The sequence below is a fragment of the Selaginella moellendorffii genome, unplaced genomic scaffold (assembly GCF_000143415.4).
Source record: "Selaginella moellendorffii unplaced genomic scaffold, v1.0 SELMOscaffold_7, whole genome shotgun sequence".
Lineage (NCBI taxonomy): Eukaryota > Viridiplantae > Streptophyta > Lycopodiopsida > Selaginellales > Selaginellaceae > Selaginella > Selaginella moellendorffii.
This window is the reverse complement of record NW_003314268.1, coordinates 1,086,856-1,104,865: the sequence shown is the minus strand read 5'-3', so window position 1 is coordinate 1,104,865 and position 18,010 is coordinate 1,086,856. Positions and strand designations below refer to the sequence as shown.

Below are 18,010 nucleotides of genomic sequence, written 5' to 3'. Positions count from 1 at the left end.
CCGCCCACCGCCGCCACCACCGCCACTGCCGCACCGCTTCCAATTTCCCTCAAACAGCGACCTAGTTCGCCATAGCCAGGGTTTGCTCTATCACTTCCCATCCGCCAGCCAAAGCTTCCACGCCGCTGAATGAAAACCATGTAATCATCCTCACACTCCCACATTTTATCCAAGAACGCAGCCAGGGCTTTGCTCCAGCACCATCGAGGCTCAAGCACGACCTTGGGAGGCCCTTACTTTATCTCTTTGAAGGCGCGGTCGCGGCAAGCTCGCCTCCAAGAGCACCCAAAGAACACAGTTTTCATACTTAGAAATCTTTTTGGCTCTCTCGCCACAACGGGAAAATAGAAAATAGGGTATCCAAAATATCATTAGTCAAGCGAAGAACGAAATCAAAGACCTTGAATCGAGCTTTCCACTCATCGCATGGTTTTGGCGACGCGCTCGATCTCATCCTTCCTCCTCACCGCATAGCTGCAAGCAAAGATCGCCCCCAGTCGAACAAGAAGAAGAGGAGGAGGCTTTGAATCTCTCATCTCTTTCACCTGTTGGACGATCCTTTGGCGGCGTTGATGAGCTCGTCCGCCAGACACTCGGCGATGGGCTTGGCGGTCTTGAATGCGCTCTCCCTCGTGCCGGTGGCGATGAAGGCCAGGGCTTGATTCACCCTCCTCAGCGGCGAGGTGTCCACGGAGCTGCGCCTGGCGACGCCTCTCGTCACCAGGCTCACCGACTCCTCGCGAGGAGCGCTGGAAAGATCGATCAGGCACACCGAAAAGAACTTCTATCCAAGAAATGCGCGTTCCATACCAGTGCTGGATGGCGTCCAGGACCACTTTGATCGGGTTCTCATCCGTGAGGAGATGGATAATCTCCATCGCGTACTTGACGATCCTCACCGCCATGACCTTCTTGCCGCTGTTGCGGCCGTGGAACATGAGCACGTTGACGAGCCTGGCGATCAGACACAGAGAGATCAAGAACATCGCTTGACTTGATCGATCGAGAGAAATCTTGCCAAGATCAAGATCGAGGGAGATTTCGGGCACGCACCTCTCCACGATCGGGCACCGCCCCTTCTTGAATCGCTTCCTCGAGTAGCGCCCGGCGGTGCAAGGGACAAAGCTTCCCACTTTGTGGCCATTCACGGCGATGTAGTCCTCGAGGCTCATGTCTTCGATCTGCGATCCAGCAAGAAACAATGCAGATCATCAGATCGATCGATCGATCGATCGATCGACCGGCGGCAGCAAGAAGCAAGAAATTCCACAAAACCTCCGCAAGATCGCCATAGCTCCACTTGCCGAAGAGCTTCGCCTCCGTTGGCATCGCCGGCAGCTCCATTGCTTGCGCCATCGCTTTCGCTCTCGCGCTCTCGCTCTCTCCCGCAAATTCTAGCCTAGCTCTCTTCTCTCTCACGCGCCTGGCTTTCACGATACCGTACCGTCCTTTTAGTTACTTGGCGGTCTCACGTTTTACCACACCGTAGTAAACTCTTTACTTTCACTTTCTACTCTTACATTTGAGGTCTCGTTTGGACAACGTAGAGCTCTCCATCTTTGATACACCCTTCTATATCTTGAGGAGTTCCATAGACTCTCTCGATCTCGGCTCCGGCGCGAGCGATGTTGGATAGAATCGTCTTCTGGAAATTCGCATCCAGGAGTAACTTGTCCGTGGAGTAGTCCACCACTCGCTCTTCCTCTCGATCCATTGGAACGCTGTTGTTTGATCATAGCTTTAGCTTTGCTCTTCAATGGAAAAGGAAATGCGGAGTTACCTGTCGTATAAACCAGCTCCGGCATAGCCTTCCAAATCCTCTCCATTTGAATCGGAGCGAAAAATCACCGAAGGTTTGATGAACAAGCCATGTCGCTTGCTGGGAAATCCTAAGATCTGCTCCAACAGAGAATGCAATGCAAGCTTTACCGAGAGCAAAGACGAGAAACTTTATATTTACCTTTGGATTTTTCAAGTCTGATTTCTGCGTGACAAAACTCAACGCACGGCCTTGGTATGCGCCAACCAATGTCTCTCCCAATCCCTTGACGACCTGGAAACAAGTTTTTTTTCTAAAAAACATGAGAAACAAGCCAGGTTTCTTCACCTCTGCGTAGATTTCCGAGGCATTCCCATTGGAAGGATTCGTAGTGTGGATGACAAACGCATAGTCCGCGCAGATAATTTGCTGAACTAACACTGCCATGCGAAGATGTTCGTGATCTATCTTTGCCTTGCGAGTGCTGATAAAGGCCCTTTCGTTCCATTTCGACGCCCACACCTGTTTGACCATAGCTTTAGGAAAAGAGCAAAAAAAGAGAGGGGACATACTCGTCTGATGGCCATCCACGCCTGCTCCCATCTATGCTCGCCTTCGTTACCCGGCCATGGCATGTTGAAATTGATCATTGTAGTTTTCAGCTCCTCAACCTGTTCGAAACAAAAGAGTCAAGAACTTTAGTGTAAGTGTCGTGGCAGCCGAATTTACCAGTTCCGGTGGAGCCTTGAGCTTCAAAATAGTGTCGCGAATTTCTTTGAGTTTGCTCAAATCACCGCCGAGCAGCGGCTTTTTAAGCCGCTCAACTTCTGCGGAAACCTCCTGCAACGAGGAAAAAGAAAGCGTCAACCTGAAAAATATTAGAGCGGACCAGTACCTTGTTGATACTGTTTGAAAGCACTTCCTCGAAAACTCCAAATGGCAACGCAACAGAAGTTGGAAGTTTTATCCACGAAGGAAGTTTCCCTCGCAGGTTTGCAGTGTTCAAAGATTTAGCGCCGACCTGTTTCTACATGCTGTCAACAACAAACACAGAAATGGATCCTACTTTACCAGCTCAGGCGTGAATTCATCGGCCGTGACCGCGTACTTTCCCATGAATTTCTTGGTTTTCAACACAATGTGCGGGGGTTCCTCTTCCACTGCTGCAGCAACGTCGCCTGACAACTCCGTGTCGCTCACCTTACTATGGCAAAACCAACGTAAGAAAAAGAGCCTTGTCATTCGTACTACCTGTACACGATCTCAGAAGACGCAGTGAGCTGCAGCTTTAAAGCTTTGCCTTCCAACGAACGCAGGTCCGTTAAAATGTTAGGATCGAAACATGTCGCGAATAAGACCTATCATAGGCGAAAAATCAGAGTGACTTTTGAAGCATCCTGAAACTCTGGCATTTACCTTGCTGTTTCGTGCACGCACAGATACATGAGAGAGCACGTCAGGCATATCAGGAGTTAAAACTGCAACTGCGCCATCAGGAATCTCTTCCTCCCCTTTGACTCTTCCGGATATCAGTATTGTCGGCTTATCATAAACTTTATCTTGCACGTCACCGAGCTCATGTACTACCGAGACAAAACCTTGAACATTTACTGGACTAATAACTTGCCAACTGTATGGAAAAAAATTTGTAAGACAAACATGCATAGAAAGAAACAAAAACACACCTTCCTAAATGCGCTGTACTACGCAAAACCGGATCTAATCGATTGAGAAGAAGAGAGAGAGACGCGGCTGAGCCCGCTCGTATCATCTCCTCTGTAAAAATTTCCATCTGACACAGAAACAACATTCCAACATTTTGATCAGGAGTTAGCATAAAAGTAAGTACATACCGCCCATTGTTCGACGCCAAATGAAATACCAAGATACTCAGCTGTCGGCTGCAAAACCTTTTGATAATGCTCTACTTTATCACCAAGAACAAGACGAGTGCGATCAAGAACTGATTTCGCTTGTAACGCCCAGTTTTCGGCTTTAGAGTTGCAAAGCTTGATGATATTGTACCAATCCTGCAAAGGGAAGCTGTTAGAGGACATTTTTTCATAAAGTAAAGCCTCTACCTTTAAACAGTAAACGAGCTCTTCATTGTTATCGCTTGACAGACACAAGTTTTCCAGAACAAGACAAATTATGAGCATCATATCCTGAAAATGTTTGAAAGATGTTTAGCGAGGGAAAATAAATGAGTGCATTTTAGAGCTGGCTTACAGAGGGGCTCGCTTTACTCAATCCTTCCAAGCCTCTTTCTACTGCAGTCCGCACCGTGGAGTCCAAACCAAGGTCCAAAAAAATGATATCTTTTAACCTGTTATGAGGTTTCTGAAGAGTTGGGAGTAACTCCCTTCGGGATTCCAATAAACCCTGCACAGGAACATGATCCTAACACCGCTCTTTACAGGAAAGACGAACCTCAAGAAGTGGAAGCACGTCCCTGTCTTCAACACGTTGCATGACAAACCTTAACAGTTCCTGGAGTGAATCTACGTGAGTGAATCAACCAGAAACGAAGAAAACTCATGATTATTACCGGCAACGCTGGGGACAGACCACTAATGGGATGCACATCAATTGTTTTCATGAAGTCGTGTCCCTGTTTCAAGAAATAAGCCAATCAAAATGAGAGCACACAGAGCTATTACCTCTGAAGAGTAACCCATGCATGTTGAGATGGCGGACTCTAGATCTGCACCTGAGTGAACCGCCTACACAGTAAAAACGGAATCAGGTAGCTACTCAAATGCAGCCTGCAACGCACCTTCAAACTCCTCATATACGCTTTCAAGTCTCGAAGTAAACCATCCTTTTGGTCTGGTCTTAGCCTTGGTTCTGAGACAATCGGTCGGTCGTAGCTTGCCAGCCGTTCTTTTGTGACTCCGTTGTCGTTCAAGGTTTTCCAGTACACATCAATATTAAAATCACTTGAGATGTAGTCCAAGAGAGCCTACAGAAAAAATTCGTTGTTCAAACATATAAAATTTTTCTGATAAGGCACTTACCTGGCAAATAACAACATCGTCAGGACTAGTATTATTGTGCAACTTTTGATGCCATTCTTCCATCATACCGCCTTTGCAATCGTTATTCCGCTGCATTTTAGACTATTTCAGCACGCAAACAAAGACAATATCAACTCTACCTGTATAACTAATATTTCATCCCGAATCCGTTGGCCAACGTCCCCTTGTGCACCTCTTCCCACGGTGCTTAAAGTTAGTCGGACAAGCTCCCGATTATGGGGCTGCTCCACGTAGATTGCCTGAAGTAAGTCTGTTAGTCGGTCTTGAGCAGCGCTGATTTCACTGCAGCCAATTATATAGTGCATAAGCATATTGTTATTTGGAAATTGTGTACTAACCGAGGCTTCACATTGTAGTTTTTATTCCAAGTCAGTTGGCGCATGGCCATGTAACGCAGCCAAACAAGAAATCCCGCAAGTACAAGTTCTCCGCCATCTTTTGAGCGCTGCAACAAATCTGCCATTATATTGTACCTATAGGAAACTATAAAAATTATGAACAGCAAAAACTTCGAAAGCGGAGGATAGAACCTGTGCATCAGCGAACGTTCCGCCTCACTTTCCAAGCTGGCCATCTCATCTAGCAACCACTTCGCAGTTCCTGAACCATCTAGCTTTCCCTGGAAGAGAGAAAGAACACTAGCTTTCAGGATTAAAATTACGATGTACAAAGCTACCTTTGCTTCCTTCTTCTCGGATGGTTGAAGAGGGATATAGAAGTCCGAATCATTAAGTTTAATCCAGTTGCTTCCCGCTCTTACAACGAACGGCATTCCAAGGAATTTTCCTTTCCCAAGATCGATTTCCAAGGACTATAACACAAGCGTGAGCAAAAATTGACGATTGAGCAAACTTATTAAGGAACAAAACAAATGCTGCATTACCTGCAAAGACGTGTCACCGCCAAATTCTCCTTCGCAAGGCGAATCTACTGCTTCTTTCATGTCTTCAGATCCAGGAGGATGTAACTCTGCTGGCGGCCTCTGCATTTACCCAGAAGGTAACTTGAAATCTGGCAAAAGTTTTACCTTCCACTCTCTTGGATTATCTTGCGATAATGACCAGTGAATAGCCACAGGCTCCTCAAAGTCAGTCGCAATAGTCACACGAACATTTCCATCAACCTTGGTCGCAATAGTCTATTCTACATGCACCACAATTTTCTCATCAATAACAAGGTAAGGAAAACTTGACGACCTTACCATAAGCTCTTTGTTGCCCAGCTTAAATACTTTTTTGAAAAGAACAGCATCACCCGCTTCTTCCGCCATTTGTGACAATGCCGACTCCAATTTACTAGTTTCTCGAGGTGTTGCAGATACAGGTGTACTCTCTTCAGTTTTACCTGTATACTTGTTAATAAGCTTTCCAAAATCCCTTTGCTTCCTTGAAATCCTGCCCCCGGATCCCCTTGAAGCCGGTTTTGGTGGAGCCGAGTTGCTTCCCTTCAGCTTTGCTCGAACACTCTCGATAGTTGCACCATTAGCAACCTCTTCCTGAAGTTTCTTGCGCGCATCCTCGTATTCTGACTGACATCAACAGAGCATGTTTTACGGCTGATTTTCCAAACAAGCACGAGGCATTCATCTACCTTCTCTTGTTCAGGTGTGTAGTTTTTTTTCCCTTTTTTTTCCCAATTAATAAATGCTTGAAGGGCAATGAGGTCTTCTGGTATATATACCTGTGAGTGAGGAATGTCCAGTCGGAAATTCTTGCCATTGAGCTTGAACCTGCACAAATCAGAACGTAGATTTCCTTAGAAAAAGTTAAAGTCTGCTGAGATTCACCATCTGTCAGTGGCATCATCCCGCAACAAAAACTCGATCGTCTTCAATTCTTTGTCGGGTACTTCAACCTTTAATGTGTTGACATCACCAGACTGCGAGTGGTGATCAAAAACATTCCTTTAACAACAGACTCAGCCACAAAGTTTAGGCTCACCGTAACAAAAGGCGACTGCAACGCAGTATTATTGAAATCCCGTGTTCCAGGTGGTCGATGCGACGGAAGCCTCCACTTTCTACACGTGAACCCCACAGCAAACATGTGAGAAATATAACGAGGCAAAACGAAACACGGCAGAACTCACGCATCATTTGCTTTAAGCGCGCCCCAGTGAAGAAAGAGAGATGTGGTATGGGTGTTGTGAACTTGAAACTCGACATAAGCTGGGCCGCCATCCTTTGGCACACCCGTTTTAATCTGGAATGAGCTGAAAAGAATGAGAGAGAAGGAGAGAGAACCTTGCGTGCTTACCTTTAAAATGCCACCACCATCAAGATTGAAATCTTGAGAGATCTAAAAGAAAGAACACAAACAGGAAAAGGGAAGAAAGAAATCCATCGTTGGAACTGACCAGGAGCAAAGGTTTAAGTACCTCTGAAGCAGCCTGTGGAACAAAAATGGTAGCTCTCTTTCTTCCGGAATCTTTAAGCCTCCTGGAATTGGGGCTGGCTCCAAACATCTTGGACAAAAATAAATCATCGCGCGTGCGAGATAGCATAATCCGCGAGGACTGGATCCGGCAAGCGCATTGCCGCGGATTGATCGATCTCAACGCCACAAGCGTCTGATCACTGAAAATGCGGCACGAAACGCAGCTCGTCTGGAGGAAACCGTAACACTGCATTCTGGATTTCCGAGAAAGACGAGGGATTCTTGTCACCGCGGCATCGCTCTAACAGCTGAATCCCGATCGATTCTATCTCATCCGAGCAGATCAAAGATACCTGGGTTGATCGCGGCGACAATGCGATGACGCAGCAAGTCCGTCCCCGACCGCGAGATCCCCCAAGCTATGGCGCTAGAGAAGATCCCAAATAAGGCCACCCTTACAGCCACAGAATCCCACGGAATCCTCTCAATCAGAGTTTGCCACGCAAATTTTCATTCTTTAATCAGAAAACACCACGTGGACAAATAAGAAACCGTGGTGTCTAATCAGTCGTGGGGTCGAATCTCAGAAGTGCCCATCGTGGCCTGGAGGCTAGCACATAAATATACTTATGCTGTTAGACTTTATATCTCCTCTCTTCAATTTCTCTTTGGATTGATCGATCATGCCTTGCGATGAGGAGGACGAGAACGAAGATCTCAACCATTGTGTCGCGACGATTCTCGCAATTGGCACCGCTACTCCGGAGGAATTCGTGCTGCAGAGCGATTACCCGGATTTCTTCTTCCGGATCACAGAGTCAGAGAATCTGGTGGAGCTCAAGGAGAAATTCAAGAGGATCTGTGAGTAGTTTTCCTGCGCCAATTGAGAAATGTGGTATCCATCCCATCCAACATTTGTGTTGTTCTTCGAATTCATAGGTGACAAGTCGGGAATCCAGAAGCGCCACCTCCATCTCACCGAATCGATCCTCGCGGGAAATCCAGAGCTTTGCAAAGATAGCAGCGAGACATCCTCTCTTCTGGCCAGGCAATCCATCTCCAATGCCGAAGTGGCCGCATTAGGCGCCCGGGCCGCCAAGAAAGCTCTCCAGGAAGGTGGACATTCCGCGGCGGAAATCACCCACCTGATCGTGGCCACATCCAACGGCATCCGCATGCCCGGCCCTGACCTGGCCATCGCCAAGATTCTGGGCCTCCGCCACGACGTCCGTCGATTGATGCTCAATCAGGTAGGCTGTTACGCCGGCGGAACCGCTCTCAGAATCGCCAAGGAGATGGCGGAGAGCGGCGGAATCTCGACACGTGTTCTCATCGTGTGCAGCGAAGTTGGGGCCTTCACATTCCGGCCGCCCAACGAGAAGCATCCCGACAGGCTTGTTGGCTCCGCCATCGTGGGTGACGGCGCCGCGTCACTCGTGGTGGGCTGTCGGGATCCCAGGCTCGATTCCAGCCCCGGGCAGCTCCTCGAGCTCCATTGGGCCGGCCAGTTCTTCGTCCCAGACAGTGAGGACGATCTCACCGCTACCCTAAGCGAGCAGGGATTGATCTACTTTCTCTCCAAGCACGTCCCAGACCTAATCTCCAGTAGCGTCCGCGAATTGCTGCCCACCGCGCTCGCGGCATCCTCCAAGACGAGGGATTTGGCTCCGAATGATCTCTTCTGGCGATCCATCCGGGAGGGCGAGCGGTACTGGATCAAATCGAAACGAAGCTAGGGCTACGCAGTGACAAGCTCCGCGCGACAAGGGAGACACTGGCATCGTACGGCAATATGTCCAGTCCCACAGTCTTGTTCGTGCTCGAGGAAATCGTACGCCAGAGCTCGCGTAGCGGCGAATGGGGCGTGTTGCTCTCCTTTGGCCCGGGGCTCACAATAGAAATACAGCTCCTAAGGCGCTGCTAGCCAAAAACCCTATTATTTTGAAATTTGGCGCGAAAACCCTAATTTGAATTTGCCCCCAAATTGCCCGATTTTTAGGGTTCTTGAGTGAGTAGACGAGGATCATGACGGATTTCTTCCCGCTCAACACCGGTGCAAGGATTCCCGCGGTTGGGCTTGGAACCTGGGAGGCCGATGGCGAGGCGTGCACAAGAGCAGTGAGGTTTGCGGCGCTGGAGGCTGGATACAGGCACATAGATTGCTCGCATTTGTATGGTAATGAGATCCAGGTAGGCCTTGCCTTGAGGGAGATCCTTGGAGATGGAGGAGGGATCAAGCGCGAGGATCTCTTCCTGACCTCCAAGCTGTGGTTCACTGCCAAGACCCCACGGCATGTTGAGACGTGCGTGGATGCGTCGCTTAGGAACTTGGGGCTAGATTATCTGGATCTCTACTTGCTCCATTGGCCGACTCCAGCCCCGATGGGAGACGCTACCGATCCACCTCCAGCTGCTGCCTTGGAGCACCGGGAAGAGGTTAGACAGATCAAAGATTCGTGGCAAGCCATGGAAGCTTTGCTTGCCACGAACAAAGTTCGAGCTATAGGTGTGAGCAACTTTGGGATCTCACAGCTTCAAGAGCTTTTGGGCTCTTGTCTCATAGTTCCAGCAGTAAACCAGGTATGGATGGGTCGTTTGTTTTCTTCTTCAAGGCTTCTCTAAAGCTTTTGTCACTTCATTGGATTTTTTAGGTGGAGTTACATCCTTTTTGGAGGCAAGACGATCTGGTGGAGTTCTGCAAGAGGAAAGGAATCCATGTCTCGGCCCACACACCGCTCGGGATTCCGGGCACCAACATTGGAAGTTTGCAACTCCCGAGTAACGGTGAGAGCTCCAACGCCGAAGGAAAGACGTTCTTAAGAACCAAATCCGTGAACAGTCCAATGCTCAAAGCTTCTGTAGTTGCAGCCATCGCTGAAGAACTCGGGAAAACTCCAGCACAGGTACGAGTTTGTGTCTTGTTTCGTCACTAGTTTTCTCAAGTATTGGTGCACTTGCAGGTGATACTGCGATGGGGATTGCAAAGAGGGACGAGTGTTCTTCCTCGGAGCTTGACACCCGAAAGGATCAAGCTCAACATCGACATCCTGGATTGGTGTTTGGCTGACGATGATTGGAAGGCCATCAATGCCATGGAACCACAGGTTCGTCTTATCAACAGCACTTTCTCTTACCTCTCAGAGAACGCCCCACTCCAAGCTGTGAAAGAAGACGAAGTAGAGCAGGCAGAAAACATATAGGTGGAAACGAGAAACATAAAAACATTGTAAATTTGGTGTGTCTGTTGCTTTGCTCAAACAGAAATATATTCCCCAACCTTGGATTTGGGTGTTTGCTTGAAAAGGTTATACACAACATTGCATAGGCCTTGTCTTGTGAAAAAGAAAATTGATAATTCTACAGTTATTTCGACTCGTCGCCGATAATTCTACAGTCATTTTGACTCGTCTTGTGAAAAAGGAAGCCGATAATTCTACAGTTATTTCGACTTGAGGAAGAAGGTGGCGAGTTTTCCTCTAGAGAATGTAGACGGCATAATGACATTAGTACAAGATCTGAAGTTTGAATTTATTCTCTAGACCGTATAATGACACTAGTACAAGATCTGAAGTTTGAATTTTCATTCTTTATTTATTTGAAAGTTTCTATGTTTTAGTTTTACTTTTTTCTATTTTACTACAACAACTGTTTCTATAACATCTGGACTTCTTGCAGCCATAACAATTTTGAAAACAACATCTTCCAAGATCTCGCAAGGCTCTTCCAGGCTCATCAGTCTTGCATCTTCATCAGACAAATTTGATTTTGGATCATCAAGATTAAGTCTACCATAATATGGAGTATTGTGTGTGTCATAATCCTGTTGAAAGACTTCTTGTGCTGTTAGCTTTGAATTGCACTCTTGGCCCATTTGTATTCAAACTTGATCAAGTCTTGAATCCCTTAAATGAATCAAGTTGTCCTTTGGAAGGATATCAATTGCCAGAAACAATTTAGCCATCGCATCTTTCACATCCTTGTCCATATCCACTCTCAAAGTAGCGCTCACAAATATCCACTCTCAAAGTAGTGCTCACAAACATGAGAGGGAGAAAGAAGATGGCAACCTTCATTGTGCTTCTATTGGTCTTTAAGAAAGTTATCTTATATATTTATTTGATATTGTTTGGGAGTTTTAAGAATATTCTTAGCATATTATTTTTAATCTTATAGTCAATATTCTTTATTGATTGCTTAAACTTCCAACCCAATTCTACAGTTGAATCAAATAAATCTGGAATTAAGAGTGGTGGTGGCAATGGCAAAAGACTGCTCTGCGAGCTCACGGAAATTGTCTCCTTGTCTCTCCCCAAATTCTTGTGCTAGCAGTACCTCGTCCATGGACGCCGCCTCTCTTCCTCCGCACCTCCACCGTCTCTTTCCACAGCTTAAAGCTCATGGACTGCGCCCGCCGTGGCTGCCAACAATTCTACCGAAGTCCATGAGCTCGTGAGAGAGATCAGAACTTTAGCCTCACCTCTGTTGCGTTTAGTGGAGAAGGCTGTCCGGATGTACGCTGCGATGCACCAGGACGTGACGAGGATGCAGAGTATCTCCATCCGGATGAACCTTCCCAGCCTCCGGGCCATGGAGCGCTTCACCAACCAGATGATCCTGCCAAGCGCGTCCACATAATTGACTATGGGGTCCTCTATGGCGATCAGTGGCCGTCGCTCATCAAGGCGCTGTCCGAGAGAGCCGAGGGGCTGCCACTATTCAAGATCACCGGCATTAACTTCCCGTCCCGTGTCAACCTCGAGAAAACCGGCTGGTCGACTACGTGTGGGATGCACCTCGAGTTGCACTCCATCGCCACCGTGGCATGGGAGTCAGCGCAGCCGAGATATCATCCTTTGGATGTGGCACGTCTGCGAGGACGGGATCATCGACAGCCCCGGAAGCTCTTCTTCGAGAAGATCCTCAGCTTCAAGCCTGTTATGTTGTTCCAGTCCGTGGTGCACGCTGACATAAGCAGTCGCAGCTTGACTTCATGGATATGTGGAGCGCATCTCCTCGTGCAAAACCTGGGACCGCCTGGCTCGGAAGCGCTCGAGATGGTCATGGCCATTTGCGAGAACTTGACTTGCTGAATGGACGAGAAAGACGTAGTTTTGAATGCTTTGAGCGTCTGGAAGCCGATTGAGAAGCTAGCGCGCTTCAAACACCAGTCATCCACCCTGTGCCTGTAACCAGCTACATTCTTTCTTTAACTTCTTTGTTCCTGCTCGTGCAGGCGCCACTCACTTTCTCGTAAATCTCCTCCGTCACTGCCACCCCTTCGAAGCCTGCTCGCTTCACCCGAGCATCCCAGATGTGATACGTGTCCACTAGCCCTTCACACGCGACGATGGTCATGATGTCTCTTGCTGCCAGCGTTTGGATATACCCGCTTCCGGGTTTGTTTCCTTCTGCATCAAATGGATCAAATAAGAAACCCCACGTTGCTTTGAGTCAACTTATAAACGAATACAAGTCTTAGTTCTGGCTAATCGTCAACTTCACCAAACCTTAACATGAAAACAACTTCCTCGAATACTTGTCCTCTATAGCCATTCGCCACGTCTCTTCAGGCCTTGACCTCTCACAACTACGTAGAAAACCAACACCATTGAAGCTTTTAGATCGAGAACAAGTGAACTATTATTACCTTGTGCTTGAGGCTGCTGATAAGTGCGCACAGCAGGCCTCACGTCGTCGAGCTGTGCCAGAGACTGCAACACAGGAAGTAGCTTGAGAAGCTCGTCGTCGCTCCTCTGCCCAGTGAACTTCCCAATCACAATCTCGTTGCCACTCCCAGGTTGGCAAAAGAAGCCAGGGTCGTCGTCCACCAGCACAACCTTGCGCAAGTCCCTGCCGAGGATGGCCAGATCCTTGAACAGCGCCTCCTTGCCGAGCGGGTGTCGTGCCACAGCGTGCAATCACTCAGACCAAGAACGTATCGGAAGCGAGTCCCGCGAGGATCGAGCTGCGTAGGGGGCCGAGCTGAAGAGCACAACCTCGGCAAACAGCGCCAGGGCGTCCAGAAACTCGTCGAGATGCGCTCGCTTCTTGATGCACTTGCGACTGCCATTATCTCTCACCTCGAAATCACACTGGCTCCGACGGTGCAGCAGAATTGACGTGGAGGAGACGAGTGTGTTGTCCAGAGCCAGCGCAACCGTCATCCTCCCCTCGAGCACAGCGTCCTGCGGCGGCAGGAGCGTATTCCTTGCGCAGAGGTGCTCTACCACCATTCCGTAGGTCTTGCATGATCCAGCCTGAGTAACCAATGATGGCAGACTTTTCAAGCGCTGCTCGTGGTTGCTTAGCTCGAGCTTTGTATAAAAGAGTGATAAAAAGTTATGAAAAAAAATTATTCATGAAACTTAACTATTTTTAGCAAAAAGTAAATTTCTACAAGTTTTATTATGAAATATATGTGATGACATCACAAAACTAATTCAGAAAGTAATTTCTATAAAAGTTATAATATATTTTTAGATTCATTACAATTATATTCTTTTATCACGTTATTATACCATTGTCTCCTCAATTCATTTAAATGTTAGTACATTCTATTCTTTTTTTGTTTTCCCCACTAACTCTTGTTACTTATTGATGCAATGTTTATATAGAACTTGGAAATAATTTAAATTCGGAGATACTAAACAGTATGTGTAAGGATCTTTATAATGGATATTAATTTTGAATTTTCTTTTCTTTTCAAAAAGAGACATTTAGAGGAAATTATTACATGGTATTATTGCATTGCACAACAGCTAATTATTGATAACTACAATATGGAATCTAACACATTTGGGCTTTTTCATACTTAGTTTGTCAAAAAGAAAACAACACCTCATCCAAATTAATTGCATTATAGTGTAGCTTTTATTTTGTAATTCTAAAACACAATAATAAAGTGGTGGTGAAAATGCCATAGCCTTTAGCCGTGGCATACAACACTCTCATAGTCATTCATATGGATTTTAAAGGCATAAGAAAATGTCAATTAGATTTTAGACAATTTATTTACAAACATATATATATGAGTTTAATTATATTTAAAATTCTTTACAATTATTTCTAATAGATAAATTTACAACGTTCAAAAACCATAATATTCCTGAAGAGATTATTACTATGTTTCTAGACCATCTTCCCAACTTAAGAGGCATGATGTCATATTTATAAATAAACCCAAGATCTAATTCTTGCAATAGTAGGATGACTTTTTTGTTAATTATAATTGACTAAATTTTCTATTCTACTTTATTCAATTAACCACACTTTAAATTACTTGAAAGAGTTCCACTCATAATCTCTATAGATTTTCATCCCAATTTGGGTTACTTACTAACTCTTATAAGTGATCTCAAGGTTATTTTAATTTTGACTATTTTATTGATAGTAAAAAACTATATGCCACAATCCCATTTCTTCAAGACTAAATATTTCATTCATGAATGATTATACTATGACTAATTATTAACATCCTTAAAATGCCCCAAAACATAAGGAATAACATTCTCCAATATCCTTTATTCAATCCCCACTAAATCCTTAATCCATAGTAGTACTCGCTAACATCATGACCACTAAGTCCTACTAATCTTTAAAACTTATTACACAATGTAACTATACTTTTAGTTATTAAGAAAAAATGTCACTCCTCTTCCTTTTTATTGTTAAGGACTTTATAATGACATTTCAAAATACTATGGCTAAACATAAATTGTCTAAGTACTCTAGCCCCAACTATATAGCTAAATCAAGGTTCTAATGAACCACACAAAATATTTAAGTAAGTAGTGCAGCCTATACTTAAATTGGAAATATTGACCATTCGATTTCTTAAAGGATCTAAAACTAACTTTTAAATACTTCACCAAGTCACATTTTTTGTTTATCCATATTTATTATAATCTTAAACTCCCTAATGTTTATATTATCATCCACCACATGAGTATATCCTTTTGTTACACTAGCTTTTTTGGCCCACACTAATTTTCTTGTAGTCCTCCTCCTACTATTTTGTAAGGACTCACTAAATCCTCTAAAGTCTAGGAGATGATTACTTTGGGCTTTCACCTATTGGATTTGGTCTCAATTTTAGTCTTAGTTTTGGTCTCAATCTCAATTTTAATTTTGAACTTAATTTTAGACTTAATGTTAGATTTGATCTTGGACTTAATCCTAGACTCAATCTCAACACTTCTACATATTATAACATTTGCCATATGTCAATCCTTCTTCTTCTTTTTTTCCTTTTCTAGAGACTCATTCATTAATTACTTGATGCTTGTTTCTCAAACCCTTTTTTAGGAATTCTATTCACATTCTTAACTTTTTGAGTTAGAGTTTTTGGTCCAAATGTGTTACATTTATTAAACTTTGCTTTAGCACATGACACACCTTTAGCTCTATTTTACCACTTAGGGATTTTAGTCTTACATTAATATTCCTAACTTTAAGTGCAAAAACAATGTTAAGTTAAGGATTTTGCATGCCTTTTATAACTTAGGTGTGAATTCTTAATTTTTTCACCATCTTAATTTAAACATGAATTTTTCACTTGTCCATCATATAACTATTTTATGTCAAAAGATACCTTCTCATTATAGATTTACAATTGTAGCACCGAGAAAAAGAACAATCATGGTAGAGAAGGGTTACAACCATAAAACTCACTAAAATGGATGAAAGTATCTTCTATATAATATGCTACTTGGAACATAAATTCATTTATAATATTTACTATTATCAATAATTACTATGAAAACTTGCCAAACTCACAAAATTTAACATAAAACTTTATAATTTAATACCCTGGATTGATAATCTTATCTCAACCATGAATCCCATATATACCTCTTTTAAATAGATTTAAAGTGAATTGTATAGTTTATAGCTGTAAATTTTAATATATTGATTTTAGCATTGTAGTGAAATCTTTAAAATCTGGGACACAAATAATTATAATACTTACACACTGGAAATAATAGAATTACATTTTCCTTTCTGTTTAAATAACAATTTTTCTTATAATTTTTCTTTAACTGTTGATTTGATCAATAATAATAGCAAAAAACTTTATAAAGAAATATTTTTCGTGTAGAAGTTTCTAGACAGAAGTTAGAGATTCTAGCACTGCTTAATCACTCCTTAAATGTCATACTTGAAGTTACTAAATAATATTATTAAACTTATATTATCATAAAGATCAATTCAATGTTGTATTAGTTTTATTTATTTTTGAGTTTTATTTTTTACTAACCCAATAGCCACAATGAGTCTAGTCTACCAACTATTTACAGCCATAACAATCTTGAAAGCAACATCTAGATTTTCCAAGAGCTCTTCTAGGCATCTTCAACAGGCAATATAAATTTTGGATCATCTAGACTAATTCCTGGTTAATGGTATAGAATGAGAAAAGTTTGTACTGCTTTTATTACATCCTCTCCATGTTCTTCTGGCCAAGGAATGAACAATCCATTTTCACTTTGTATTGAATTTCCCTCCACTGTAGAAATCCAGAGCCCATCTATACTCTTCAAGCTTGCCCTTCCAACCGGCATGCCTGTGAAAAATCCATTCCACTTGCTTGAGCGACTTCATCTCAGCATCAGTTCGACTTATCTTCGATTCCGGTGCTTCTTCCAGCCAAGAAGCTGGAAGACCTCCTCACCAGTGTGCAAATCGCGTTTGATAGAGCGCTAACGCAGGCTTCCAAAGCTTTGGACCGTCCCCTGTGTTACCACTACAACGAAGCGCAGTCGCTGAAAAGCCTTCCTTTGCTCATTTTACTTCGGTGCCGCTCGCACCCCGTTTCAAGTGAGCTACCTTTTCGGTGCTCACACTTGTGTTAAGATTAAAGAACCTGATGGCCCAAACGCGGACTTGGGCATCCTTGGAACGAGCATGCATGTTGGTTGCTTGTCTACATGGTGATCTATGACCTGAACAGAAATCAGCTGAGTTACGCAAAAGCAAGTTGTCCAAATTAATTCGATACTACTTACTCAACAGGAACGTCCTCTCTGTTACCCCATTCGTTCCAGCTGCCACTGTAATTTGACCAGAGCTTGCCACCAATCCGGTGCCATGATAGTAAGACGCTGCAAGATGCTACTCCTCCATTGCAGTAGAAAATCTGAGCTAGAGAAAGTTAATAGGTAGAGCATTTCCATTTTGATTCTACTTACTAGTCTCTTTTGCTGCTCCGGGTTGAGTCCAGCATTAAGGAACACTTCTCGCAATTCGTCTATTGTCTTAAAGATCCCATTGGTAGTAATCAAGCTCTGGTGAAGACCTTGCTGAATATATTACACGCAAAAGAATGCATCGACGCACCTTTCTTGGAATGCTGATGGCACCTGGAATTCTTCCGGCACGCTTGGATCTCCTAACATGTCCCGAGTACTGTTCTAAGTTTCGAGCGTCCACAAATGCTATACTCTGGTCTTTTGTCGACAAGAGCTCAAGAATCTCATCACAAGTGACTGAAGTGAAAGGCCTTGGATTTGATGGCTTGAAATCTCCATAAATCTGCCATAACATCGATAAGTTATAGTAGCTGGAATGAACAATATTAACCTTCAGAGGACAAGGCTCGTAGAGTTCAGTTGCTCTTCCCTCTGCCGTCCACTGTACAACATAGAGTTACTCCAAGGAAGTACAAAGAAAATATAACATTCAGAGCCTTTTTGTATCCTCCGTCGAGGACATGCACACGCTCGTGGCCGTGTCTTACAAGAGACCACCATAACCAGCAAGCCAAAAGGCAATCGCAATCATCGTAAACGACTACTGGCTTTTCAGATGACACTCCTTTGGCTTCTACCTGAAAAGAACTG

General features: G+C 44.3%; 3 protein-coding genes and 1 pseudogene across 3 annotated transcripts; 2 read left to right on the top strand and 2 right to left on the bottom strand.

Annotated features, from left to right (window-relative positions):
• Positions 1-342: 342 nt before the first annotated feature.
• On the bottom strand, positions 343-1,383 carry LOC9652311 (40S ribosomal protein S5). The gene is made up of 5 exons (XM_002966143.2): positions 1,276-1,383; positions 1,054-1,181; positions 811-954; positions 546-749; positions 343-474 (listed from the first exon to the last, which is right to left on the bottom strand). Exons 1-5 carry the CDS (start codon positions 1,354-1,356, stop codon positions 420-422), a joined length of 612 nt encoding a protein of 203 aa, XP_002966189.2. The 5' UTR covers positions 1,357-1,383; the 3' UTR covers positions 343-419.
• A 103-nt stretch (positions 1,384-1,486) lies between these two features.
• LOC9652750 (alpha-glucan water dikinase 1, chloroplastic) lies at positions 1,487-7,641 on the bottom strand. The gene is made up of 33 exons (XM_024671161.1): positions 7,526-7,641; positions 7,174-7,480; positions 7,053-7,094; positions 6,886-6,998; positions 6,738-6,816; positions 6,584-6,675; positions 6,388-6,526; positions 5,999-6,325; positions 5,825-5,935; positions 5,681-5,779; positions 5,474-5,608; positions 5,328-5,416; positions 5,136-5,270; positions 4,917-5,079; positions 4,777-4,866; positions 4,536-4,721; positions 4,420-4,482; positions 4,308-4,370; positions 4,190-4,249; positions 3,989-4,141; positions 3,841-3,924; positions 3,613-3,789; positions 3,445-3,551; positions 3,176-3,389; positions 3,011-3,117; positions 2,831-2,963; positions 2,655-2,780; positions 2,489-2,599; positions 2,332-2,430; positions 2,108-2,281; positions 1,961-2,053; positions 1,781-1,896; positions 1,487-1,721 (listed from the first exon to the last, which is right to left on the bottom strand). The coding sequence occupies exons 2-33, from the start codon at positions 7,423-7,425 to the stop codon at positions 1,517-1,519; spliced, it is 4,137 nt and encodes a 1,378-aa protein (XP_024526929.1). The 5' UTR covers positions 7,426-7,480; positions 7,526-7,641; the 3' UTR covers positions 1,487-1,516.
• A 152-nt stretch (positions 7,642-7,793) lies between these two features.
• Positions 7,794-9,164, top strand: LOC9652749 (annotated as a pseudogene).
• Positions 9,163-10,475, top strand: LOC9652310 (aldo-keto reductase family 4 member C10). The gene is made up of 3 exons (XM_024671501.1): positions 9,163-9,752; positions 9,824-10,075; positions 10,133-10,475. The coding sequence occupies exons 1-3, from the start codon at positions 9,198-9,200 to the stop codon at positions 10,370-10,372; spliced, it is 1,047 nt and encodes a 348-aa protein (XP_024527269.1). The 5' UTR covers positions 9,163-9,197; the 3' UTR covers positions 10,373-10,475.
• Positions 10,476-18,010: the final 7,535 nt, after the last annotated feature.

Excerpts from the sequence above, each read along its gene's own strand:
- LOC9652311 (XM_002966143.2), bottom strand. The coding sequence starts at position 1,356 with ATGGCGCAAGCAATGGAGCTGCCGGCGATGCCAACGGAGGCGAAGCTC. Across the intron at positions 1,182-1,275 it reads GCTATGGCGATCTTGCGGAG|ATCGAAGACATGAGCCTCGA; the intron begins GTTTTGTGGAAT and ends GCTGGATCGCAG. Across the intron at positions 475-545 it reads GCCAAAGGATCGTCCAACAG|CTATGCGGTGAGGAGGAAGG; the intron begins GTGAAAGAGATG and ends CTTTGCTTGCAG.
- LOC9652750 (XM_024671161.1), bottom strand. The coding sequence starts at position 7,425 with ATGCAGTGTTACGGTTTCCTCCAGACGAGCTGCGTTTCGTGCCGCATT. Across the intron at positions 3,925-3,988 it reads TGAGTAAAGCGAGCCCCTCT|GATATGATGCTCATAATTTG; the intron begins GTAAGCCAGCTC and ends AAACATTTTCAG. Across the intron at positions 3,118-3,175 it reads TGCGTGCACGAAACAGCAAG|GTCTTATTCGCGACATGTTT; the intron begins GTAAATGCCAGA and ends CGCCTATGATAG.
- LOC9652310 (XM_024671501.1), top strand. The coding sequence starts at position 9,198 with ATGACGGATTTCTTCCCGCTCAACACCGGTGCAAGGATTCCCGCGGTT. Across the intron at positions 9,753-9,823 it reads TAGTTCCAGCAGTAAACCAG|GTGGAGTTACATCCTTTTTG; the intron begins GTATGGATGGGT and ends TGGATTTTTTAG. Across the intron at positions 10,076-10,132 it reads TCGGGAAAACTCCAGCACAG|GTGATACTGCGATGGGGATT; the intron begins GTACGAGTTTGT and ends GTGCACTTGCAG.